The sequence below is a fragment of the Neovison vison genome, chromosome 12 (genome assembly GCF_020171115.1).
Source record: "Neovison vison isolate M4711 chromosome 12, ASM_NN_V1, whole genome shotgun sequence".
Classification (NCBI taxonomy): Eukaryota; Metazoa; Chordata; class Mammalia; order Carnivora; family Mustelidae; genus Neogale; species Neogale vison.
Window position 1 is genome coordinate 81,015,756 of NC_058102.1, and position 27,258 is coordinate 81,043,013.

Consider the following 27,258-nt stretch of genomic DNA (forward strand, 5'->3'; position numbering starts at 1 on the left):
AAAAGCTCTGTTAACCCTTATTGGTTTCAAATTCTAACTCTTCTTTTGTTGCTGCTGTAAGAGTTGTTTATTTGTTTATTTGTTTGTTTTATTAATTTATTTTTAAAGAGAGAGTGTAAGAGAGAGGATGAGTGGGAGAGGCAGAGGGAGAAAGAGACAGAATCTCAAGCAGGCACCTCCCTGAGCAGGGAGTCCAATGCCAGGCTTGATATCATGACCTTGAGATGATGATCTAATCTGAAATCAAGAGCCAGATGCTCAACCAACTCCATCACCCAGCTCCCCCTACTTTTTAAAAGACTCTTATCAATCTAAAAAGAATCAACAATTGAGGAAAAGCAAACAAACTAGAAATCTGAAAACATGAAATTGAGACTAACCACTCAAGCTGATAATTATGTATGAGTTCTTTTCATTTGACTGGTAGCCAGAAACCAGAGACAGTGAAATTGATGAGCCAGTGTGTCCTACTGGTGTTGGCTGTAGTGTGAAAGGAAATAATCCAGATAATTGTTTAATTGGATGCTACTTAAAAGAGAAGCTGGAACTCCCCAAGAATCGTGGTCCAGAGTAAATATCTTTTCAAATCATGTTGGTTAAATAAAAACCCAAGGATGTTGCACTGATGGCCAGCATTTATGAGGTTCCATACTGAAAATATTTCTTTTAACTATTCCTTGCCAGTTCTTGTCAGTCTCTGTCAGTTTTACTTTTCAATGTTAAGTATTTTTGGATGATAATTTTCCAATATTTTACTTATAGTGGAAAAAGAAAATAAATCAAATCCTTAGCTACACAGTTACCGAAGGATAATATTCAAGAGCTTCCTATGAGAGGCTATTCATACAAAGGTGACACAGATCATCATAAGTCAGCCTGGATGAGAATCATTTTATATCATTTATATTTTACATTTTGTTACCTATAAAGTCTGTAACCCAGGTGAACTTTCTGTGACTCAGTTTCTGCACTTGTAAATTGGGGGTGGTGATAATAGGGTTGTAGTAAGGATTATACAAGTTAATTTGTGTAAAGTGCTTATACCAATGCCTGGCAATTATAAGTGGCACATAATGCTAATAATGTTTGATACCATTACTGTTTCTTTTGTAGCAGTTTCACATTTAAAAAAAAAGTGTTTTTGTATATTCTAACTGAGTCATGACTATTTTTTAAACTGGTGTTCTGACTGAATTGTCACGGAATGGTAAAGTCTACAAGTCTTCTTTACCAGAAGTGACTGAGAAAAACAAACCATGTGCAATACCTTTCCTTCTATAGCTCTATCTAGAGAGGGGGTTAAATATCATTTTGGGGGTAGAACCACCAATTAATGTATTTCAGTCATTCTTTTTCCTTTCTTTTTTTTTTCCAATTTATTTATTTTCAGAAAAACAGTATTCATTATTTTTTCACCACACCCAGTGCTCCATGCAAGCCGTGCCCTCTATAATACCCACCACCTGGTACCCCAACCTCCCACCCCCCCGCCACTTCAAACCCCTCAGACTGTTTTTCAGAGTCCATAGTCTCTCATGGTTCACCTCCCCTTCCAATTTACCCAAATTCCCTGCTCCTCCCTAACGCAACTTGTCCTCCATGCTATTTGTTATGCTCCACAAATAAGTGAAACCATATGATAATTGACTCTCTCTGCTTGACTTATTTCACTCAGCATAATCTCTTCCAGTCCCATCCATGTTGCTACAAAAGTTGGGTATTCACCCTTTCTGATGGAGGCATAATACTCCATAGTGTATATGGACCACATCTTCCTTATCCATTCATCCGTTGAAGGGCATCTTGATTCTTTCCATAGTTTGGCGACTGTGGCCATTGCTGCTATAAACATTGGGGTACAGATGGCCCTTCTTTTCACGACATCTGTGTCTTTGGGGTAAATACCCAGGAGTGCAATGGCAGGGTCGAAGGGAAGCTCTATATTTAATTTCTTGAGGAATCTCCACACTGTTCTCCATAGAGGCTGCACTAACTTGCATTCCCACCAACAGTGTAAGAGGGTTCCCCTTTCTCCACATCCTCTCCAACACATGTTGTTTCCCGTTTTGTTAATTTTGGTCATTCTAACTGGTGTAAGGTGATATCTCAATGTGGTTTTAATTTGAATCTCCCTGAGGGCTAATGATGATGAGCATTTTTTCATGTGTCTGATAGCCATTTGTATGTCGTGATTGGAGAAGGGTCTGTTCATATCTTCTGCCCATTTTTTGATGTGTTTGTCTGTTTCGTGTGGGTTGAGTTTGAGGAGTTCATTATAGATCCTGGATATCAACCTTTTGTCTGTACTGTCATTTGCAAATATCTTCTCCCATTCCGTGGGTTGCCTCTTTGTTTTTTTTGACTGTTTCCTTTGCTGTGCAGAAGCTTTTGATTTTGATGAAGTCCCAGAAGTTTATTTTCGCTTTTGTTTCCTTTGGAGATGTATCTTGAAAGAAGTTGCTGTGGCTGATATCAAAGAGATTACTGCCTATGTTCTCCTCTAGGAGTCTGATGGATTCCTGTCTCACATTGAGGTCTTTTATCCATTTTGAGTTGATCTTTGTGTACGGTGTAAGAGAATGGTCGAGTTTCATTCTTCTACATATAGCTGTCCAGTTTTCCCAGCACCATTTATTGAAGAGACTGTCTTTTTTCCACTGTATATTTTTTCCTGTTTTGTCAAAGATTAATTGACCATAGAGTTGAGGGTCCATATCAGGGCTCTCTACTCTGTTCCACTGGTCTATGTGTCTGTTTTTATGCCAGTACCATGCTGTCTTGGTGATCACAGCTTTGTAATAAAGCTTGAAATCAGGTAAGGTGATGCCGCCAGCTTTATTTTTGTTTTTCAACATTTCCTTAGCGATTCAGGGTCTCTTCTGATTCCATACAAATTTTAGGATTATTTGCTCCAGCTCTTTGAAGAATACCGGTGGAATTTTGATCGGAATGGCATTAAAAGTATAGATTGCTCTAGGCAGTATAGACATTTTAACAATGTTTATTCTTCCGATCCAAGAGCATGGAATGGTCTTCCATCTTTTTGTGTCTTCTTCAATTTCTTTCATGAGTGTTCTATAGTTCCTCAAGTACGGATCCTTTACCTCTTTAGTTAGGTTTATTCCAAGGTATCTTATGGTTCTTGGTGCTATAGTAAATGGAATCAATTCTCTAATTTCCCTTTCTGTATTTTCATTGTTAGTGTATAAGAAAGCCACTGATTTCTGCACATTGACTTTGTATCCTGCCACGTTGCTGAATTGCTGTATGAGTTCTAGTAGTTTGGGGGTGGAGTCTTTTGGATTTTCCATATAAAGAATCATGTCATCTGCGAAGAGAGAGAGTTTGGCTTCTTCATTACCAATTTGGATACCTTTTATTTCTCTCTGTTGTCTGATTGCTGTTGCTAGGACTTCTAATACTATGTTGAACAAGAGTGGTGAAAGTGGGCATCCTTGTCTTGTTCCTGATCTCAATGGGAAGGCTACAAGCTTTTTCCCATTGAGGATGATATTTGCTGTGGGTCTTTCATAGATAGATTTGATGAGGTTCAGGAATGTTCCCTCTATCCCTATACTTTGAAGCGTTTTCATCAGGAACGGATGTTGGATTTTGTCAAATGCTTTTTCTGCATCAATTGAGAGGACCATGTGGTTCTTCTCTCTTCTCATATTAATTTGTTGTATCACATTGATTGATTTGCGAATGTTGAACCATCCTTGTAGCCCAGGGATGAATCCCACCTGATCATGGTGGATAATCTTTTTAATGTGCTGTTGGATCCTGTTGGCTAGGATCTTGTTGAGAATCTTAGCATCCATATTCATCAGTGATATTGGTCTGAAATTCTCCTTTTTGTAGGGTCCTTTCCTGGTTTGGGGATCAGGGTAATGCTGGCTTCATAGAAAGAGTCTGGAAGTTTTCCTTCTGCTTCAATTTTTTGAAACAGCTTCAGGAGAATAGGTGTTATTTCTTCTTTGAAGGTTTGGTAGAATTCCCCAGGGAATCCGTCAGGTCCTGGGCTCTTGTTTTTTGGGAGGTTTTTGATCACTGATTCAATCTCGTTATTAGATATCGGTCTATTCAGGTTGTCGATTTCTTCCTGGTTCAATTTTGGTAGTTTATATTTTTCCAGGAATGCATCCATTTCATCTAGGTTGCTAAGCTTATTGGCATATAACTGTTCGTAATAACTTCTGATGATTGTTTCTACTTCCTTGGCGTTAGTTGTGATCTCTCCCTTTTCATTCATAATTTTATGAATTTGGGATTTCTCTCTTTTCTTTCAGATTAGTGTAGCCAGTGGCTTATCGATCTTATTGATTCTTTCAAAAAACCAGCTTCTAGTTTCATTGATACGTTCTACTGTATCTCTGGTTTCTCCCTCATTGATCTCAGCTCTAATCTTGATGATTTCCCTTCTTATGTGTGGAGTTGTTTTGATTTGTTGTTGATCCTCCAGTTCTTTAAGGTGTAGAGACAGCTGGTGTGTTCTGGATTTTTCAATTTTTTTGAGCAAGGCTTGGATGGCTATATATTTTCCCCTTAGGACCGCCTTTGCTGTATCCCATAGGTTTTGGACCGAAGTGTCTTCATTCTCATTGATTTCCATGAATTGTTTCAGTTCTTCTTTGATCTCCTGGTTGATCCAAGCATTCTTAAGCAAGGTGGTCTTTAGCTTCCAGGTGTTTGAGTTCCTTCAGAACTTTTCCTTGTGATTGAGCTCCAGTTTCAAAGCATTGTGATCTGAGAATATGCAGGGAATAATCTCAGTCTTTTGGTATCGGTTGAGTCCTGATTTGTGACCCAGTATGTGGTCTATTCTGGAGAAGGTTCCGTGTGCACTTGAGAAGAACGAGTATTCTGCTGTTTTAGGGTGGAATGTTCTGTATATATCTATGAGGTCCATCTGGTCCAATGTGTCATTCAATGCTCTTGTTTCTTTATTGATTTTCTGCTTCGATGATCTGTCTAATTCTGAAAGAGGCGTGTTAAGATCTCCTACGATTAGTGTATTCATATCAATATGACTCTTTATCTTGATTAACAGTTTTCTTAAGTAATTGGCTGCTCCCATATTGGGAGCATAGATATTTACAATTGTTAGATCATCTTGGTGGATAGTCCCTTTAAGGATTATGTAGTGTCCTTCTGTATCTCTGACTACAGTCTTTAGTTTGAAGTCTAATTTATCTGATATGAGAATCGCTACCCCAGCCTTCTTTTGAGTCCATTGGCATGAAAGATGCTTCTCCACCCCTTCACTTTCAGTCTGCGTGTATCTTTAGGTTCAAAATGGGTCTCTTGTAGACAGCATATGGATGGGTCCTGTCGTTTTATCCAATCTGCAACCCTGTGCCGTTTTATGGGTGCATTTAGGCCATTCACATTGAGAGTGATTATTGATAGATACGTTTTTATTGACATCGAGTTACCTTTGAAGTCTTTCTTTCTGTAGACTGTCTCTATATTTCTGTTCAATGCTATTCTTGGGATTTTTCCTCTTTTATAGAACCCCCCTTAATATTTCCTGCAGTATCGGCTTGGTGGTTGCATAGTCTTTTAAGCCTTGCCGGTCTTGGAAACTCTTTATCTCTCCATCCATTTTGAATGTCAGTCTTGCTGGATAAAGTATTCTTGGCTGCATGTTCTTCTCATTTAGTGCCCTGAATATATCTTGCCAGCCTCTTCTGGCTTGCCAGGTCTCTGTGGACAGGTCTGACGTTATTCTGATGGGCTTCCCTCTGTAAGTAAGGAGCCTCTTTGCCCTGGCGGCTTTCAAGAGATTATACCTACAATTATAATTTCTCAATTTGACTATCAGGTGTCGTGATGTTTTTTTGGAGTGTATAATCTTGGGTGGAGACCGTTCAGCCTCTAGTACATGAACGCTGGTTTCATTCGCGAGATTCGGAAAATTTTCATGAAGGATTTGTTCCACGATATCTTCTAGATTTCTTTCTTTCTCCTCCCCTTCAGGAATTCCAATAATTCTGACGTTGGAATGCTTCATGGCATCATTTATTTCCCTGATTCTGCTTTCGTGGGATCTAAGCTGTTTGTTCCAGGCTTCCTCCTGATCCTTTCTCTCTATCTGTTTGTCTTCCAGATCACTAATTCTATCTTCTGTCTCAGTTACCCTAGCTTTGAGAGAGTTTAGATTAGATTGGAACTCATTGAGAGCATTGTGGACCTCCTCCCTGGTAGCTTTAAGCTCCGCCCTAACATTGTGAACATCCTGTCTGGTCGCTTTCAGTTCGGCCCTAATCAATTCTGTTTGGTCATCCATGACTTTCTCCAACCTAGCTATTGCCTGGATAATTGTTAGCCTGAATTCTCTTTCCGACATATTGTCTATGTTGATAGCCGTTAGCTCTGTTGCAGAAGGTCCATCCTCTGTATTTTTCTTCTGTTGGGCATTCCTCCTCCTAGTCATTTTGGTGGGAGAAGACTGAACAGATGTAGCTGGATGTATCAACTCTGGTGCAGTCAAGGTGCACCCTGGAACACTTCCTGATCTCCGTCTCAGAGAGAAGCCTCAGTCTGGGTGCAGAAGCTGAATAAATTCCCCCTTGGATGCTGACAGAGCAGGTTCCAAGTTGCAGACCCTGGGGGCGCAGGATATTTTGCTCGTCCCCAAAGCCAAGGCAGTGGCGGCTGTCGGGGAGCTCCTGACCGCCAGAGAGGTTCCAAGCAGCGATCGCACACTGAGATTTTGCCGCCGGCCTGGGCTGGGAGTGGCCGGCTTGCGCGCATCTCTTTTCAGAGGCGGCTGTGGGTCGGGCGCGCGTCTGGGGCACTGAGAACGGGGCGCTGGTCCGTAAGCCGCAGGCTGGGCTTTTGCGCACCTCTGTCCGGGGAAGAGTTTCGCGCGCGCGCGGCTTAGACTTTGAAACAATGGCGCAGGTCAAGAAGCGCCCCCGGGCCTTAGAAACCCAGGAGAGCTGGAGGGACGTGCGCGGGCATCTCAAGCTTTGTGGTAGGGCTAGCGCGCATTCTGCAGACCGGCGCAGCTCCCATCCCCTCACAGGAGCCGGAACCCACGCGCTCTGGGGCGCGCTGGCGGCTTAGGGACCAGGAGCTGGTTTCTCCGCCGCACTCTCTCTGCCTCCGCGCCGGGGAGGCCGTCTGGGACCGGGGACTTAAGCCCCTGTCCCTAGCCGCCCTGATTCCCACAATTTCCCTCCGCGATCCTTTGCTCTTTTGGAGTGCTTTCAACCAGTCTCCACGTTAATGCTGGTCCCCAGAGGCAGGGCACTCTCGCTCGGATCGGGGTATTACTTTCCCACCGGTCGCCTCTGGTGGCTCCCTCCCCCTTTTGTTTATCTTCTGATATCAGTCCGCAGTTCCCATTCCGCTTTACCTGCTCACTGGCGTCTTCTGCCCCTGTAGAGATCCAGACGTGTATAATTCTGATCTCAGGCTGATTTCATGGGTGATCGGAGTTCTTTGGCAGGTAATCAGCTCACTTTGGGGTACCAGCTGAAAAGACGCCTCTTCCTAGTACCCCGCCATCTTGTCCCCCCCCTTTCTCTTTTTCATTTGCTTGAGACTTTATTTTAAGGGCTCTTTCTCTGAGCTGTATGCCTTCATATTTAATGATTGCTATTTTAATTCTTTTCATAGTAGTAAATATTAAATATCAGGCAGAATACTTCCTTTAATTTCCATTTGGAGTAATAAAATATTATCAGTAACTTTTTCCTTGATATCTGTAGCAATACTCTGTCAAAGCAGAAGTACTTCATAAAGGCAGGAAAACATCTATGAAAAGTGCTTAGAGGATTATATATTGGATAATTGAAAATATATCAAATAAAACAAATATCTAAGAGATGAACTTGGGAAGCTTTCACACAACGGGCATGATAAATTCCAAGTACCAAAAAGTTTTAATGATTAATTTTAATGATTGTATTCACAATGAGATTATTAGCATGAATAAGAATAACTCTTTTGTAAATCTTTAAAGAGATGAGGTTTCCGATAGCTTAGCATTTATTCCAAACTTCCAGATTTTGACACCTAAAAATGTACCTTTGAATATTTAATTTTACATTACCAGTTTATATATTTAGACTAATGGAATAACTAATTAAGACTAATTAGAGTATGATCTCCTGTGTAATCAACTGTCCTCACAAAATGAGATCCAGGGATATCTCAGGAAAAGTACAGGGGTGATATTAAAAAATATTAAACTGTAGATTTCTGGAGAAGGTGGTGGAGTAGGAGGATCCTAAGCTCACTTCATCTTATGGATATAACTAGATAACACCCACAACAGTGTAAGTAACCCAGAAAATGACCTGAAGACTGGCAGAACAGACTCCACAACTAAATATAGAGAAGAAGCCACGTCAAAGAGGATAGAAAGGGTGGAGATGTGGTCTGGGGCCAAAGGGACCTGCATAATTATCCCTAAGGGGGAGTGACACATGGGACATGGTGAAGGGAGAGGAGCAGATGCCCACACCAAGCACCCAAGCACCAGGGATCCAATTGGGGAAGACAAATTTCTTTAACATTTGTCTTTGAAAATCAGAGGGGCCTAACAATCAGTAGGACTTAAGATCTGGAATATTAAAAATCAGTGGGCTAGGCTCTGGGAGGACAAGGAGGGCAGAGTCCCCACCTGTAAAGAGACAGCACAATAAACAGTCCTGCTGAGATATAGCAGAGCCTGGGGTACACAGGCAGGGGATTTATTTACTAATCTCAGAGCGCATTCTGGAAGGACAGGGATCTTTGGGAGACTCCTCTAGGAAAAAAAGAACTGTTGGGCACCATTTCCTTCCATGGTCCCCCAGCTTAGATATATGGACACTTTCAGGAACCAGCACAAAGCAACACTCTCCACCTAGCTTTCTAATAGTGCCTACCACCCACACTCACATCTGTGGATCTGACCCCTCTAACCCAGTTGGCCTAGCAGGAGTTTACCCTGATGGCTGTAGGTCCCCTTGCTCAGTAGATGAGGATGGACTTTGGTGGCACCACATGTCATGCCTCCTCCAACATGCCCTTGGTCACAGCCCGTTCAAACTGATGCCACAAGATTGGCAGTAGACAAACAGCCCCCCAAAAGCCAATACCACTCCAAAGTCTCCTACCACAAGGAGAGGAGAAGATAACCACATATATTAGTCTAACTATAAGCCCTTCTACCAGTGAAAGTTTCTCAAAGGACAGCACAGGTAAAGCACCCTGTAGTTCAGTGCTACTGCATTTCTGGCAAATGCCTGATCTGACTTAACTCCAGCCAAAGGCTGGCCCACTAAAAACACAGAGACCCAACCCTGCCCACAATAGACAAAGAGAGCCATTGCAGATGAATGGATTGAAGGCAGATGTGGCTCAGCTAAAACAGTAGGGCCCATGCAGCATGCACAGAGGATACCCCTGAAGTGCTAGGTTCTGGTGAACAAGGGACACTGCACAGCAGGGCAAGACCTCTTCCTCATAAGGCCACTAAACTCAAGTGCAGGAGATGTAGATGACTGCTAACACACAGAAGCAGACAGAGTGTTAGACAATATGAGGAGACAGAGGAATATGTCTCAAATGAAAGGACAGGACAGAATCACAAAGGACAGGAAGACCTCTTCCTCATAAGGCCACTAAACTCAAGTGCAGGAGATGTAGCTGACTGCTAACACACAGAAGCAGACAGAGTGTTAGACAATATGAGGAGACAGAGGAATATGTCTCAAATGAAAGGACAGGACAGAATCACAGCAAAAGAGCTAGACAAAATGGAGATAAATAGTCATAAAGTAATGGTCATAAAGATATTTGCTGGATTTGAGAAAAGAATGGAAGACCTCATTGAGATCTTCAACAAAGAGATAAAAAACATAAAAAAAAATTTTTTTAAAAGAGATAGAAAATATCAAAAAGAACCAGTCGCAGATGAAAGACTCAGTAACTGAAATTAAAAATACATTACATAGAATAAATAGTAAGCTAGAGCAAAAGAATGGATCAGTGACCTTGAGGACAGAGTAATAAAAAGAAATCAAGTTGAACAAGAAAGACAAAAAATAATAACAAATGAAAATAGACTTAGGGAACTCAACAACACTATCAGGTGTAATAACATTTGCATTATAAGAAACTAGAAGAAAAAGAGAGAGTAGGAAGCAGAAAATTTATTTGAAGAGGTAATAGCCGAAAAGTTCACAAATCTAGGGAAGGAAACAGATATCTAAATCCAGGAGACACAGAGAGCCACCAAAAGAATCAGCCCAAGAAGACCCAATACCAATAGTCATTAAGATGACAAAAGGTAGTGAGCAATAGAGAATTTTAAAAGCAGCAGGAGGAAAAAATAAAAAATAAAAAATAAATAAAAAAAAAAAATAAAACACCAGTCACATACAAAGGAAACCCCATAAAGTTTTCAGCTGATTTTTCAGCAAAAACTTTGTAGGACAGATGGGAATGGCATAATACATTCAAAGTGTTGAGAGGGAAAAACCTGCAACCAAGAATCATCTATCCAACAATGCCATCATTCAGAATAGAAGGAAAGATAAAGAATTACCCAAACAAAAGTTAAAGGAATTAATGAGCACCAAATCTGACTTACAAGAAATATTAAATATTTGTCAGTCAAATAAATAAATAAAATCTTAAAAAAAAACAGAAAAGTAGGAAACACTAAAGCATTTGAATTAAGTATATCTATAAAAATCAGTCAAGAGAATCACAAAATAAAAGGATGTAAAATAGTACACCATATACCTAAACATGGAGGGGAGAAGAGTAAAGAATGAGTTCAAATTTAAGTGACCCTCAATTTAATATAGGCTTCTAGATGCATAAGATTTTATATATAAACCTAATGGTAGCCACAAATTAAAAAACAACAATATGATAGATATGCAAAAAATGAAGAGAAAGGCATCTAAGTATATCACCAAAGAAAGCCAGCAAACTGTGAGAGAAGAGAAGAAGAGAAGAAAGGAACAGAGAAGTACAAAAACAGGTAATGAAATGCAACAAGTACATACTCATCAATAGTTACTTTGAATGTGAATGACCTAAGTGTTCTAAACAAAAGACATTGGTAATGGAATGGATAAAAAAGCAAGAACTATCCATAAGCTGCCTACAAGGCAATGCGGATTGAAAATGAGAGAAGGAAAATAATTTATCATGCAAATGAAAGTCAAACTTCACTATTTGCAGATGACAGGATACTGTATAAGGAAAACTCTAATAACTTCACCAAAACATTACCAGAACTGATACATGAGTTCAGTAAGCTCGCAGGATACAAAATAAATATATAGAAATCTGTTGCATTTTTGCACTAATAATGAAGAGGCAACAGGGAAATTAAGAAAATCTCATTTACAAATGTACCAAAAATTAAAATACTTTGGAATAAACTTAACCAAGGAAGTGAAAGACCTATACTCTGAAAACTATAAAACACTGAAAAAAGAAATTGAAGAGAACCCAAAAATTAGAAAGATATTCCAGGCTCATGGATTGGAAGAACAAATATCGTTAAAATGACCATACTACCCAAAGCAATGTACAGACAGATTTAATGCAATTCTTATCAAAATGCTAAGAGCATCTTTCACAGAATAAGAACAAAGAGTCCCAAAATTTATATGGAGCTACAGAAGACCCCAAATAGCCAAAACAATCTTGTAAAAGAACAAAATGGGAGGTGTCACAATCCCAGATCTCAAGATACACTACAACATTATTGTAATCAAAATAGTATGGTACTGGCACCAAAAAAATGACACATAAATCAGTGGAACACAATAGAGAGCCCAGAAATAAACCCAAGATTATATGGTCAATTAATCTTGGGCAAAGGAGGCAAGTATATGCAATGGAAAAAAGAGAAGTCTCTTCAACAATTGGTGTTGGGAAAACGGGAGAGCTACATGGAAAAGAATGAAACTGGACTACTTTCTTATACCATATACAAAAATAAACTCAAAACAGATTAAAGACCTAAATGTGAGACCTTAAGTCATAAAAATTCTAGAAGAGAGCACAGGCAGTAACTTCTCTGACATTGACTATAGGAACATTTTTCTGGATATGTCTCCTGAGGCAAGGAAAACAAAAGCAAAATATACTGTTGGGACTACATAAAAATAAAAAGCTTTTCCACAGCAAAGGAAATAATCAACAGAACTAAAAGACAACCTATTGAGTGGGAAAAGATATTCACAAATGACATATCTGATAAAGGATTAGTATCCAGAATATATAAAGAACTGATAAAATTCAACACTGAAACCCCCCAAATAATCTAATTATAAATGGGCAGAAGAAATGAAAAGACATTTCTCCAAAGAAGACATACAGATGGCTAACGTACATGAAGAGAGGCTAGACATCACTCATCTCAGGGAAGTGCAAATCAAAATGACAATAAGCTGTCACCTCATGTCAGAATAGCTAAAATAAGAAATTCAAGAAACAACAAATGTTGATGAGGATATGGAGAAAAAGGAACCCTAGCTCACTGTTGGTGGAAATGAAAGCTGGTACAGTGCATGTGGAAAACAGTATGGACAGTCCTCAAAAAAATTAAAAATAGAATTTCCATATGATCCAGGATTACTTGTTATTTACCCTAAGAATACAGAAACACTAATTCCAAAAGATTTGTGCACGTCTGTGTTTATTGCAGCATTATTTACAATAGCCAAATCGCAGAAGCAACCCAAATGTCCACTGATTTATGAATGGATAAAGAAGAGGTGGTTTATACCTATACAATGAAACATTACTTAATCATTATAAAAACAAAACAAAACAAAACCCTTGCCATTAGAAACCACATTTATGGATATAGACAGTATAATGCTAAGTGAAATGTCAGTGAGAGAAAGATACATACCATAAGATTTCACTTGTGGAATTTTAAAAACAAAACAAATAAAATAAAGAGACAAACCAAAAAAGAGACTCTAAACTATAGAGAACAAACTGATGGTTATCAGAGAGGAGATCAGTGGGGGAATGGGTGAAATAGGTGAAGGGGATTAAGAAGACAGTTATCATGATGAGCACTGCATAAAGTATAGAATTGTTGAATCGCTATAATGTACCCCTGAAACTAACATAACCCTGTATAGTAACTATAGTGGAATTAAAAAAAAAAAAAAAGAGGCAGATCCAACTGGAATGTCTTTCTGGGCACTTATTCCTTTCACAATGTCTGATCCTTGGATGAAATTCTGGTGATAGAGAAGCCATCTCATCCTGATAAGGGTGAAAGTCTTATTAAGAAGAGAGGAGAAGGATGATAAAAGGAGCATTGTTCTGACTGATAACCATTGGGCCAATATATGCTATTCGGAGATATCTTAGTTCATGAAATATATAAACTTTTTACTTACTTAGGAGAAAGACAAAAAACAAAAAACAAAAACAAAAACAAATTGACTTAACCTGGAGAGAAATTTGTTTAAAATCCCTTTATTCTTATGTTTTACCATATAGTATTTGCTATTTCTTTCTATTGAATTATAATAGTTATTTAGGATTCCTCCCATGCTTAATTAACCCATTTGGATTTCTGGAAATGATCAAAGGTATTCTAAATGGTAGCTGAGATGATCTGTAATTTATATTTTGGAGATCATGTGTGAAATTCTTTTGACAGTTTGCAATTTAATAAAATTAGTAAATTGTATTAGAAATTTTTATTTTTCAAAAAAATTTTGAATATATCTTTACTACTTATGGGGGGGGAATCTAAGAGGGGGTCCATTATTTTCATTCTATCAAAGTATAACTTGTTACAAAATAAGTTGTGAAAAGGAAACTCAGTATTTAGGTTTAGAAATCTGCTTTGTTCAACTTAAAAGAGGTGGTCTAGGGTGGTCCATATTACTCTCTTTTTGTATCAATTATTATCAGACATCAGAGGGCAAAACAGTTAATTTCCAAAATGGGTTTGTGTTCTTCTAAGGTGTTATTTCACCTCCATATATTTTTTTTTCCATTTTTCTTTTCTTCTCTCTTTTTTTAACTTCCTTTTTTCCCCTTTCCTTTTCTTCTTCTTTTTTTTTCTTCCTTTCTTTCTTTCCTTCCTTCCTTCTTTCTTTCTTTTCTTTCTTTCAATAAAGATTATTTTTGAAATAATTACTCTTTTTTATTTTCTCTTTTACAATTCAAACATGATCAGGTATGTTCAGGGTGGCATAGCCATGGACTTCTCATTATAGTTCCAAACAATATCCAGATACCAATATAGCTCTGCAAGCAGAAGCTAAACTACATTATAGGCAATTCTCTGGCAGATTAAATTTTTGCATTTTCATTTACTTTGCACATTACACATTTCAGATTTACTTTGAATGTCAATATTAAAGACTAATTTGAGGAGCTCCTGGATGGCTTAGTTAAGCATCTGCCTTCGGCTTAGGTCATGATCCCAGGGTCCTGAGATGCAGTCCCACGGTGGGCTCTCTGCTCAGCAGTGAACCTGTTTCTCCTTCTGCCTTCTGCTTCCCCTGCTTGTGCTCTCTCTGTCAAATACATAAATAAAATCTTTTAAAAAATAAAGAATAAAGCCTAATTTAAGGACCTGATTTTTATAAAAATCTTAATTGTTACAACTCCCAAAAACATTCGTTGAATTCCATATGATATAATTATATAAGATTGTATGGGGGTTAGAAAGATAAGAGATAAGGTTGGGCCCCTAGTATCTTATAAGAAGGAATGGGTAATCAAACATGGTATGACCTGGACAGGTCACTAGGTCATCTATGACCCAAGACTTATGAGGAGAAATGGCTACACTGTTGGCATGTAAGAGTGTTCCATGGAACTCCTCAGCCTGTGAGGATTATGATGGGATTGGTCTAATTAACCCTTTCTTTTATAGGACAAAATAGAATTCTAAGACTCAACTCAGTCACTCACCATCTGCCTTATGCTCTCCCATAGGCATGTCTGCTACCTTCAGTAAATGAGGCACATGTAATGAGAGGTACACACCATTGTTCTCTTGGGGACACATATTGCACTGGCCAAGGCCATTTGTAATATTGTTGTGGATAATTATGTGTTCTATAATCATTATCTTAATGTTCTTAAGGGAAAATCTTGGGGTGGATGTTATCATACCTTTTTTTCATTGCTTTTGGAAGAAAGCACTTCATTTACTTTGTTTGCCTTCATTGTGGCGAACATGCCTTGGCAAAGGGTAGGCACTGGATTCAGCACAGATCGCATGCCATCTTCCCTGTCTACGTCATTAGGTCTAATGTTCTTTAATGAACGTCTTGTTCCTTGCAGGACCGTTCTCTTTACTCTGACTTCTGTGGTGGTACTTGTCATTACAACGGACTGGATCAGCTGGGATAAGCTGAATCGAGGTTTTTTGCCCAGTGATGAAGTTTCCAGAGCGTTCCTGGCCTCTTTTATCTTGGTCTTTGACCTCCTTATTGTAATGCAGGTAAGTGTTTTCGTGTTTCCCTTCTCTCCCTAAAGCCGCTCTATGCTTTGTTACCAATAAAACTAACGCTGTATGTACGTACAGTGAAAACTCCACAAAGCTAAAGAAGTGCCTAGTTTACAGTTGCTATTGATGGGGTCTTCTCTGGTCATGCTTTCATCAGTTTTACTGGGAGGATATGCCAGCTGGGGTTTTATGAAAGGAGCACCGAAAATCCATTGTATGAACACTGCAAGGTGGGCCCTGAGAAACCGTACAGCATGGTGATGTTTTCTGCCAAGGCTTCAAAACAAGGCAGAACAACAACAAAAAACCCTGTCATTTAGTGAATGAAAAGCTACCGAGATGAGGATGATATAAAGCCAGCAAAACAGGGATAAGCAATCGCCAGAGCAACTCCGGGTTTTATAGCAGTTGAAATGGAATGATGTAAAAATGCTTTTTCTGGTTATGGAAATTATCACTTTCTTTCAGTACTCACTAGAGATCATTCCATTTTCATGTAAACAATATTTCTGCCCTGCTCAGCACCAGACTGTTTGTACGATAGCATTCCTCTAACCACTGCTACTTGGGTGATCTGCCATGGATGCGTTGAGGTCTTAGGACCTCCCAATGGAGGAATGTTCCTTTGTATGAGGCTGAAAGAAACATTAACTTGTTTCTTGGCACTTTATCTCGTTCATTAAATGTCCATTCACTGGCTAGACTTCTTATTGGTTTTAGGAAGCAATTTGGGGTTTTCCCCTCTGAGGCATTGTAAGTTACCAGGACAAAGGCCACAGTCGCTGAAGGGAAGGTAAACACCGTTGTGTTCCAGATTTATGTGAGATTTCACAAGATGACAGATTGGTTTTCTCATTTCTAGAGGCAAAGGAGTGATATTCTTAGTATCTTAAAAGAGAATAACAGTTTGGTTTTGGTTTTGGTTTGTTTTTTTTTGCTATATAATATAGCCCAGGCATTACGTTCAAGATGGTTCCTAGAGTATATTGTTATTTTAGTGGATAACAATTTAAAATATGTTATCAATTTAAAACATTATATGAAATTGAATGTTTGTCTCACCTAAAAATTGATTTTTTAAAAATTTTCTGTGGCTAGTTTAGCATAGTGGACAAATTAAGAAAGCATGGTAGTTTCCATATCTGTCTTTTACTTGCTATATGATGTCCTCTGGATACTCATAAAATCAAATTTAAAACACTAATGCAATAATGTATGATGCATTACTTGTTTAGAGGCTGTTCTTATCTTCTTTCATCTAATACTCCTAAATGATACACTTCCTGGCGTGAAGTATCTGCTTGGGTCAAATGGCCTAGTCAAAGGTATTAGTAGCCAAGTAGACCATCGTCTTTTAGATTTCTTTTTTTAATTTGTATATGTGAGAGTATACATTTCCTGACTTTGTAGTACTATCTGTCACCTTCTACCCTCTTTTACATCGTTTTAATTATTGTTCCAATAAGGTCACTAAAATCAGAGACTCGAGAGGGAAAATGTAACATTGCAATTTACAGGCGTTATGGACTCACTCGAAAAGTACTTAGTAAAGAGGGCTAGAAGAAAGGAAGGATAGTCAGGATTTATGCAGGCAGAGTCAGCAGGACTGGGAAGGGGAAGGCGTTCTAGATGAAAGAAGGGACATGAACATGTGGAGTCAGTCAAGTGCTCATTTGTTCAGAGAGTAGCTCGGGCACCGAGTGACTGAAAACAGAGTTCATGCTGAGGAATGTATCAGTTTGGACCATTTTGGCTGCAAGTAACAAATAACCCTGCCAAGCTAGCTCTATCAAAGGGAGAACGTACCACTGCAATGTAAGGATGTCCCACAGAATTAAACAGGAGGGACGCAGTTCCTTTTTAGGGACACATGAAAGCAGAGACCAAAGCGTACCAGGGAACCTAGACCTAGCTTTTGTTCTCCGTCTTTCCCCACCCCCCCACTTGTTTTTTTTTAAACTTCCGTTTCGTTTTCTTCTCTTATTCTAAAGCAGCATTTTGAGCTTCCCAGTTCACATGGAAGAAAGTGGCTACAGCCAGCACCTCAGAGGGAGACCACTCTCTAGTTGTCAGGCTTAATTTCACATTCCTGGGGAAAGGACTGCAAGGACTGGATCACCCCCACCAGCGCAATGACTGGGCGTGAGTCCCCAGAAGAGCAGAGAGACACTGGGCCTTAAAAGCCAAATTAGTTGATGTCTAATATGAGGAAGAGTCCAAAAGGAGGCCCAGGAGGTAGGGCCCTTAACTCTTTTCCTCTGTCCTTCAGTACTGAGTCAGCTGGCCAGGCCAGTAGATTTCTCTTTTGCTATGTCTCTTGTAGCATAATCCTTCCTTCTCGTTTCTCTACTTCTATTCAGTTCTGACTCTCCCCTCTACAATTGTAAAATAATCTCCTGTGGATACTTCTGCTTCCAGAGGTCCCCTTGTCCCATACACTCTATGAGGCTCAGCCTCATAAACTTCCAATCTCAAATGCCATTCTGTCCATGCCTCTTCTCAGCCACAGTGACTCCACATTGTCTGAGGATAAAGTACAGACCCCAAGAGTGTGCACTCAGTGCCTCCCTGATCTGGCTCTGGTTGTGCTTCTCTCACCTGTCTCCTAGGTTCTAGCTCTACCACAGACCAAAGGGCTTGTTGTTTGGCCCCTGACCACAGCACACTTACTCCAGATGTCTTTTTCTCTCCAAATGTGTTTCCTTCTGCTCTGTTCACCTAGACCCTGCCACTCAGCACCGTGCCAGTTCCCTCTCATGAAAACCTTGTAGTCACTTCCTCCATGGAATTCCTGCAGCACCTTTTACCTGGACTACAAATCACTACGTCACTTTTTTCCTGCTCTGTGGAGCAGGAACTGTAGCTTATAACTATATATCCCTGGAGTCTCCCTACCACAGAGTCTCACATGGGCAGCAGTATGCCCAGAGTAATAACTGTTTGCTGAGGATAAAGAAGTGACATTTGAGCACTGAGTCTCATGCAAACTCTGTCCCCCTTTGGGAGCATCATGTTGAAATTTTGGGAACTAGTGCATGAGCATTTAAGAAAGAGAATGAATTTTAGGAAGCAGAGCCTTGGAAGATGTATATGTTCAAGATATTTTAAAATATCTAATACAAATATCCTAACAAGTCCAAAACCAACTAAACTGTGATCTGCTTTACTCCAAATTCACATATTTCAGACAAAAGAAAAACAGAAAAGTAGAAAAATTAGTGGAAATGGAGGGAATAATTTTATTAAAAGATTTTTTTCTCATTAGACTTACTTAAGTGATTTAAAAGCAATAGACTTTTGTAAAACTAGAAAAATTCTACTTACACTATCAAAAGATATTTAGTTTGGGGTTAAAAAAGAAAAGAAACCTTTAGAAAATGGCACTACTTCTGTAAAGATTTTACCCTAACATAGTAGGTCCATTCTGAAAACTTGTAGAGAAAGTATAGTTATTTTTATGACTATTAAGTAGGATTTTTCTATATTTGTCATAAAAATCATTTGTTGTGTCACATTTTTCTGTAGTCTTAGTAAAACCACTAGAACTAAAGCATAAATAGATGCTAGTAAAATATAATATGTGACTCTCATAAATCACACATTTCTACAGAACATGAGAATTGTAAAAATTCTTCTCTCTGAGGAAATCTTATCTCAAATTCTGTTTAATATTTATAATTTTGCCTTTGATTTTTTATTCCTTTAGTTCATTGCATAAGTACCTAATTTGCAGTTATGTCCCATCCATTGATCTCTCGTTAGATTGAAGAAAAGATATACCTAAATTATGTAATAGTTAAAAATGTAATGTACTGTAATCAAAGGAAAGAAAAAGGTGTCCTAGGAGTCCACCTACTCAAAAGAGAGAGAGAGAGAGAGAGGAAGAGGTCAGTGTAGACAGAATAGTAGGACAAAACTTCAAAGAAGAGATGACAGTAGAAGGATAGGCAGCTAAAGTTTGAAAAGACAAAACAAAAAGACAATTTTCTCCAGCAAAGAGTAGTATTATAATCATCACAGTAAGAATTCAGTTTTGATCCATTATGTTCAGAAAACATTGGTGAATTCTATTTTTTATTTTTTGAGGAACCTCTGTACTCTTTTCCAGAGCGGCTGCACCAGTTTGCATTCCCACCAACAGTGCATGAGGGTTCCTTTTTTTCCACATCCTCACCAACACTTGTTATTCCTTGTCTTTTTTGTTCTATCCATTCTAATAGGTGTAAGGTGATATGTTACTGTGGCTTTGATTCACATTTCCCTGATGATTATTGAAATTAAAAATAGAAATATCATATCCGATAATTCCACTCTAGGTATTTACCCAGAGAGAATGAAAACACTAATTTGAAATGGTATACATACTTCTATGTTTATTGCAGCATTATTTACAATATCCAAGATATGGAAGAACCCCAATGTCTACCTATAGATGAATGGATAAAGAACGTGTGTTGTATATTACGGACTATTACTCAGCCATGAAAACAAAATGAGAGCTTGCCATTGCAACATCATGAATAGACTTAAGTGAAATAAGTCAGACAGAGAAAGACAAATATCCTATGATTTCATTTTATATATGGAATCTAAGAAACAAAACTAAGGGAAAAAACCCAAAAAGTAGAATTAGACCTGCAAACACAGAGAACAAGCTGCTGGTTGTCAGAAAGGAGGAGATGGAGATGGGCAAAATGGATAAGCAGAGTGGACGATACAGCCTTCCAGTTATAGAATAAGTAAGTAACAGGAATAAAAAGAACAGCATAGGTAAATATATTCAATATTGTAATAACATTGTATGGTGACAGATGGTAGCTATACTTGTGATGAGAATAGTGTAAGGTAGAGAGTTGTTGAATCACTATGTTGTGTACCTGAAAGTAATGTAACATTGTGTGTCAACTGTACTCAAGTTAAAAAAAATAGCCAAACTCATAGAAACAAAGAGTAGAATGGTGGTTGCCAGGTGTTGAGGAAAATACGGAGAGGTTGATAAAAAGGTACAAACTTTCAGGTATGAGTACGTTCAGAGGATGTAACGTACAACATGGTGACTGTAATTCAAAATACTATCTTGTATCCTTGCAGTTTACTAAGAGAATACATATTAAGCATTCTCATGAAAAAAGTAACTACATGAGGTAATGGAAAAGTTGATTAACTTGATGGTGAGACTCATTTCAGAATGTATATATATAAAATCATCATATTGTACAGTTTAAGTATATTCTAATTTTATCAATTTCACCTCAATAAAATTGGAAAAATACTGTTAAAGAATGACATAAAAAAGTAAACAAAACATTTACAAATTCATTCCTACTGTACATCACATCAGGTGCTGGAGACACAGGACAGAGGGAAAGGAAAAAAAGATTAATGATACAGTCCATAAGAGTTTGTTATCACAAAGGAATTCATAATCTAATAGAATAAATATGAGTAGAAAAGGAAAGAAAACTGTTTTTAGGAAAACTGTCTTTAGAAGTTTTAGGAAAACTGTCTTTAAAAAACTGTCTTTTGGGAAAACTGTCTTTAGAAGAACTTTTTATTGAGGTAAAAAGCAAATATTCCTACCTTTGCCACTTTTAAAATTTATCTCCCCTACCATCCTAAGATTTAGTTGCTGTTATGAAGGCTTTAAAATAAAGGAACTTCGTCTTCATAACATAAAGAACATTCTGTGCATTTTAACTATATAGGAAGAAAGAGAATAAGAGAAGGAAGAGAAGGACTAGTTGGGAGGTTTGGGGAAGGGGAGCTAGGGAGGAGGAGAGGTGTGGAGCCAGAAAGATGGGTATAGTGGGGATAACTTGAGGACCCAGTAAAATTCTCCAGTGTGGATGGATGGGTAGAGAGAGGTGAGATTAATCAATGGTAATGATCATGGAGACTGATCAAGGGTTATATCTTTTGTTAAGTTTCCATGCAGTCTTTGTCTCTCCTAAATATTTTACATAATTAAACCCTAGGGGATTAGTGCAGGGAATATTAAAAGCTGTTGAGTTTTACAACTGGATCAGTGTAGTCTAGCATTAAGGTAGCATCTGCTGAACAGAGTGCCCAGGAGGCAGAGGAAGCTGTGAGAAGCTAAGTTTCTGGGAATTTATAGGTAAGTACAGAAAGGTGTTGCCTTGAGCCTCTTCTCTTTAACATCCTCTCCTCTAGAAAGTTTCTCCTCATCACCTACTGTTATGTGTGCCTTTTAGATTTATGTATATAAATAGGTACATAATATAAAACATACATATATAGTATCAGCTTCATGTGCTTCAAGGAGATGAAAGAAGTTTTCTAGAAGAGAGACTTTTAAAGAGAAGAAGGAAGATTCAAGGATTGTATTTTGGTGAATCCTCACACTGTTTTTTGTTTGTTTGTTTTTGTTTTTTTTTAAATTAATTTATTTATTTTCAGAAAAACAGTATTCATTATTTTTTCACCACACCCAGTGCTCCATGCAAGCTGTGCCCTCTATAATACCCACCACCTGGTCCCCCAACCTCCCACCCCCCCCACCACTTCAAACCCCTCAGATTGTTTTTCAGAATCCATAATCTCTCATGGTTCACCTCCCCTTCCAATTTCCCCCAACTCCCTTCTCCTCTCTAACTCCCCATGTCCTCCATGCTATTTGTTATGCTCCAAAATAAGTGAATCCTCACACTGTTGATAAATCTTTTCAATACTTCTCTTTCTTGTAATTTACCTTCCTACCTCCTAGTACCTTCATATTTATTTACTTACATATTTCCTGTAAAATGTGAGCTGCTCAAGGAGAAAAACCTGTTTTTTCAATTTTTTCACTCCCACAGCTAGCCCTTGTTCAATGCATTACAGTTTTACCATATTTTTTGAATGAAAGAATAAATAAATGAATGATTGCAGCATTATTTCAGAAAAACCAAATAACATGAGATTTTTCAAGAAGCAAAATATTTACCAACAGCAGGAGAATGAGCCATCAATAATACTAGATTAGGTCATTTTCACTGAATTATGATTTTACTATAATTAAATAACCAAATAAAAATCTGAATGAATTGTTCAGTTAAGTGTTAAAAAGGACTCTTTGGTCTAGTTGAAAAGCACTTAGAGAAAAGTGATATTTCCTGAAAAGTAATTCCTAATGCACTGAAAAAATAATTATGAAAATTGCATCCTAGAAACATTTCACCTTGTAACATCCAAAATGTGTTTGTTTTTTGTTTCATGCATGGTTCTCAGAAGTAGGTCAACTAGTTTAATAGAAGACATGATGACTTTTGGCCGATTTTATTTTAAAACTCCAATCACCTGACTTTAGTTGGGCACTGCTTTTGAGGTCATAGCTATTGAAAGTGGAATCAGTCACTTTGGAACATAGGGCAGAGCAACAAGCATGAACCTATTTTAATTAAATAGCAATGGTATTTTGACAAGTTGGCATATATTTTCTGGATAAGCTGTTCTGACTGATTTTATTTATAGGCTACTTAGAAGGAAAGGGCTGTTTAAATGTCTGGCCACCAGTTTTAACATGGTCTTCAGTTTTGAGAATACTTTATCTAACTTTTTCCAAAGTATTTTAAACACTTTTTCACAATTATTTTCCATCTCCATTTTTCTTACTCAAGGGTTACACTCCTCCTTGAAAACACAGTAATGGCAATTTCTGTTGTCAGTCCCACATGATACCATGGGATAATTGGCTTAGATACTAAGCTATACCTGGATTAACCATAAATGCCTACTGTCTTCATGATATGTGCCTAAGAGGCTGAATCTTTGTTTTATTTACTGTCAACATTTTGTACTAATGACATCACCTGACCTAGTGGGAAGACAGATAATCCAAGGGGAATCTCAATATATTATTATTTTTTAAAGATTTTATTTATTTATTTGACAGGGACAGTGAGTGAGAAAGGGAACACAAGCAGTTGGAGAGGGACAAAGTTTCCCGTAGGCTTCCTGCTGATCAGGGAGCCCAGTGTGGGGCTCGATCCCAGGACACTGGGATCATGACCTGAACCAAAGGCAGATGCTTAAGGACTGAGCCACCCAGGCTTCCCCAATATATTGTTTATTGGTAGTCCCCATGACTAACCTCCAAGGAATGGAAAGACTTCTTATGGTAAGTCATGTCCACATAGTGTGGGGGAGTCCAGCTAAGTGGGCAGTCTACAGGAGGTACCAGAGAACAGCTCTTAGCAGGCGACCTATGGTATCAAGAGAATTTGGCAGAAGGTGAAAGATAAACTGGAAGCACGGGGGTTACCAGGCAGACAAATTTTAGAATCCAGTCATGGGTACTGGAGGGACAAACATACTCTCTTGAAGATGAAGCTAATAGTCTTGTTAACATATGATATAGATCACAGTTTTGAAATAGACAGCAAGTTCTATGAAGGATTATTGTGAGTACGAGAGATCACTCAAGTCTTTAAGGATAATTTGGGAAGAATGTAGCTTGAAGGAATTATAAGATTTGGTTAAGCAAGTGGAAAATAGAGACATTCAAGTTTCATCCCAGTAAATGCTTCAGTCCCTGAGGTATTTTTTTAAAGAGAGATAGAACATGATTAAAAAACTGGCAAAAGATAAATTCTATACTGTTGCACATGAGCAGTAATTTTTTCAAAGCCACGTGGAAGTAGCAAGATATAACTCCTTCAAATTCATATTTTTCTAATGGATGCATCATTGTCCTCAGGTGCTATGGAATTATCAGTACTTGATCATCACCCTGAAAGAACATTCCAGCCCTAACCCTTACGCCCATCTTTGCATGTGTATCATGGTTGGCTCTGGAAGTCATATGTAGCAGTTACCACTTGTCATTGTACCACTTGTGTCTGATTAAAAAGTACAATGTTGAAGACATACATTCCACCATCTTACCAGGCTTCCAGCACCTCTGGAGCAGTTTTCAAAGTCAGAGTGTGGTTATACCTCAGATCAGAGTTGTATAGGTGATTATATATATATATATATATATATATATATATATGCACTAATATATGTTATATATATTAGCATACTATACATACTATACTATGTATAGTATGTATAGTATAGTATATATGCTAAGTATAACCGACAGACATTCATGTCAAATATCCTGTTCCCAGATGAGATGGGCTAACACTCTGTAGCTTTTTTTTTTTTTTAAGATTTATTTACTTATTTGAGAGAGAGAGAGAGAGAAACAGGGGGAGAGGGAGACAGAAACTCTAAACAGCAGTGGGACTGTGGTTAAGTCACTTTATCTCTAGGTATCCATACGGTCATCTATAGCATGACAATGTTTCATATCCCACATTACAGGGTGTTTATGACAGGCAAATTAAAAATGCAGTTGAAAGATGATATTTTCATATACCTAAATTACATTATTTAGATAGAATGAAACAGATTAATTTAGTTGGAAAAAGTCTCAGGGTTATGCTTTGAATTACAACGAATCGTTCAGGATTGTTTTGATTTTAGCTAAGGAAAAATTTAATAATGTGATAATGGAGTCTGCATAACAATGTGCTGCAGCAATGATCTGCAAAGACAGATACACATTACCGGAGTGATTCCCACCCTTACCTGATGAGAACAATCACCAGTATTCTTACAAAGATGTGAATTCTCTGGCTACAGGAACACTGTCAGAAGTTTCTGGTTTAGTAAGTGTGCAGTGGTGCCTGGGAATTACTAGGCATAACAGATGATTCTTGGGACCATGCATTAGAGTCAACTGTATGCTGGTTAAAAATGCAGATTCTTGGATCTTCCTTTTAGATCTAGACATATTAGAATCATTAGGAAATTTGAGTTGTGAGTATTCATCTTTATTTAGCCCAAATGCAATTTCTCTGAAACTCTCTATTCTAAGGTAATACCCTGGTAACAGGTGAATGTTATTACCTTGATTCAGATGGCTATAGATAAGAGAACACCAACAAAATTACAAATTGCCAGATGGTACTGGGAATTTATTATAGTTGATGATGTTTGGGGAATTGTTCAGAATTATGCATTGTCCTATAAAATGACATCATTCCTGTGGTGAGTATGGTGAAAGCTAAACAATTAAAACCAAACACATACCTGCTGCCTTTTTCTCTAATTTTTGATGAAAATATATTTTATAAATATCTCTTTGCAGAAAAATGTCTTTATGTCTGAGATGCTCATCATTGATTCAATCTTTGTTAGATTTCAGTAGCTGAGTACTGAACATTTATTTGCAAGTTGAATAAGATCTAAAATACAAGAATATCATGAAACCAAAGAGGTCTCTGTTTTAGAATGATGATTTTATACATAAAAATAATGTGTCTGGGAAAAACTTAAAATCAGTTATTTATAATCTTTGTCATTTTGTCACATTCCTTCTGAAGGTGATGCCAAGAAATTAACCTTTTTTAAAAAAATTTTATTTATTTACTTGAGGGAGAGAGAGCACAAGAAAGGGGAGCAGCAGGCAGAGGGAGAGGCAAACTCCCCTATGAGCAGCGAGCTTGACTTGGGACTGGATCCCAGCACCCTGAGATCATGAGCTGAGCCGAAGGCAGATGCTTAACCGGCTGAGCCACCCAGGTGCCCCGTCCTCTTTTTGTTGTTGTTAAGGAATAGAATAGAATAGTAGATTAGTAGATCTGTATACAAAATGAAAAACTCAGAGACCTAGGAGAGTATGCCTGTCCATGAAGTAGGACAGTAGGAGCCAGGGGTCAGGAGGATTGTTAGTTGGGGAGAAAAAAAGAAAAAGACAGAGAGGTGACAGCAGCCACCACTAACAGAACCTGAAAGAAAGAGAGAGAGTGTGTGTTTTATTTTGTTTTGTTGAAATTTTTTCTCTATCATATGCAATGTTATATTCTACATGCAACTTCCTAACAAAATTTCAATTAAAAGATTCTCCAATCCTTTTGGCATTACTTTCCTTTAGTCCTAGCCTCCTCGTTTGATTCAAGATGGTTTTCTGGACAAGGCCATTCTAGACATCTGCCCTATTCTCCCTTATCTTTTCATCTGCTGTCATGGCTTCTAGTCTTCCTTGTAGGCTGGTGTTTCTCAAGTCCAAATGCTTCTTCTGAATTTTTCACCTGGATATCTAATTGCCAAGTGGCTATTTCCGCCTAGACATTCCATGGCTTCTCTGGTTCCTCGTTTTTAAAACCAATCTATCATGACTGTAATCCTCTCAATCACTCAAGCCAAAAACCTGGGTCATATCCCAGATTTCTCTCTCTCATCTGTCTTGCAGTCCATTGCCAGGCTTATACATTCTTCTAACTAAGTATCTCTTAAACCTGTTCCTCCTTTAGAACCTAATACATTCAACTTAATTCAGGCTACCATCAGCTTTTACTTATATGAGTATAATACCTTTTCTCTTCTTCAGTCTTACATCATTTGTCCAGAGTAATCTTTTTAACATGAAAATTTAATCCTCAAAATTCTTCAGATAGAAATTCCTTTGCATGCCTTACTAGCCCTGCTGTTATCTAGCCTGTGGCTATCTGCTGGCTTTCTCCTGGCCATCATCCTCCATTCTTTCCCCTACTTCCCCTTACATCTCAAATTAAAATTAAAATTCTGAAATACCTGTTGGTTACTCAAGTCATAATGACTTTCTTCATGGTGTAGGCCTTTGCACTGGCAATAAATGGGTTTCTCATCAATGTGCGTGCTTGGCTCTCCTCAGCCATGATTCAACCTCCAGCTTAAATGCTCCCCTTTCTGTGAAGCCTCACGGCCTCTCTCAGACAAACTTTAGTGCTTCTTTTCCTACATGTTCATAACGTTATGACATGTTATAAATG

General features: G+C 38.2%; 1 protein-coding gene across 7 annotated transcripts in view; it reads left to right on the plus strand.

The window, feature by feature from the left end:
- TMEM117 (transmembrane protein 117) overlaps positions 1 to 27,258 on the plus strand; it is a 522,294-nt gene that overhangs the window by 426,557 nt on the left and 68,479 nt on the right. For all 7 annotated transcript variants that reach the window (XM_044226655.1, XM_044226653.1, XM_044226654.1 and 4 more), the window contains one exon: positions 15,292 to 15,451. In XM_044226655.1, the coding sequence (XP_044082590.1) occupies positions 15,292 to 15,451 (160 nt within the window). The remainder of the gene's footprint in view (positions 1 to 15,291; positions 15,452 to 27,258) is intronic.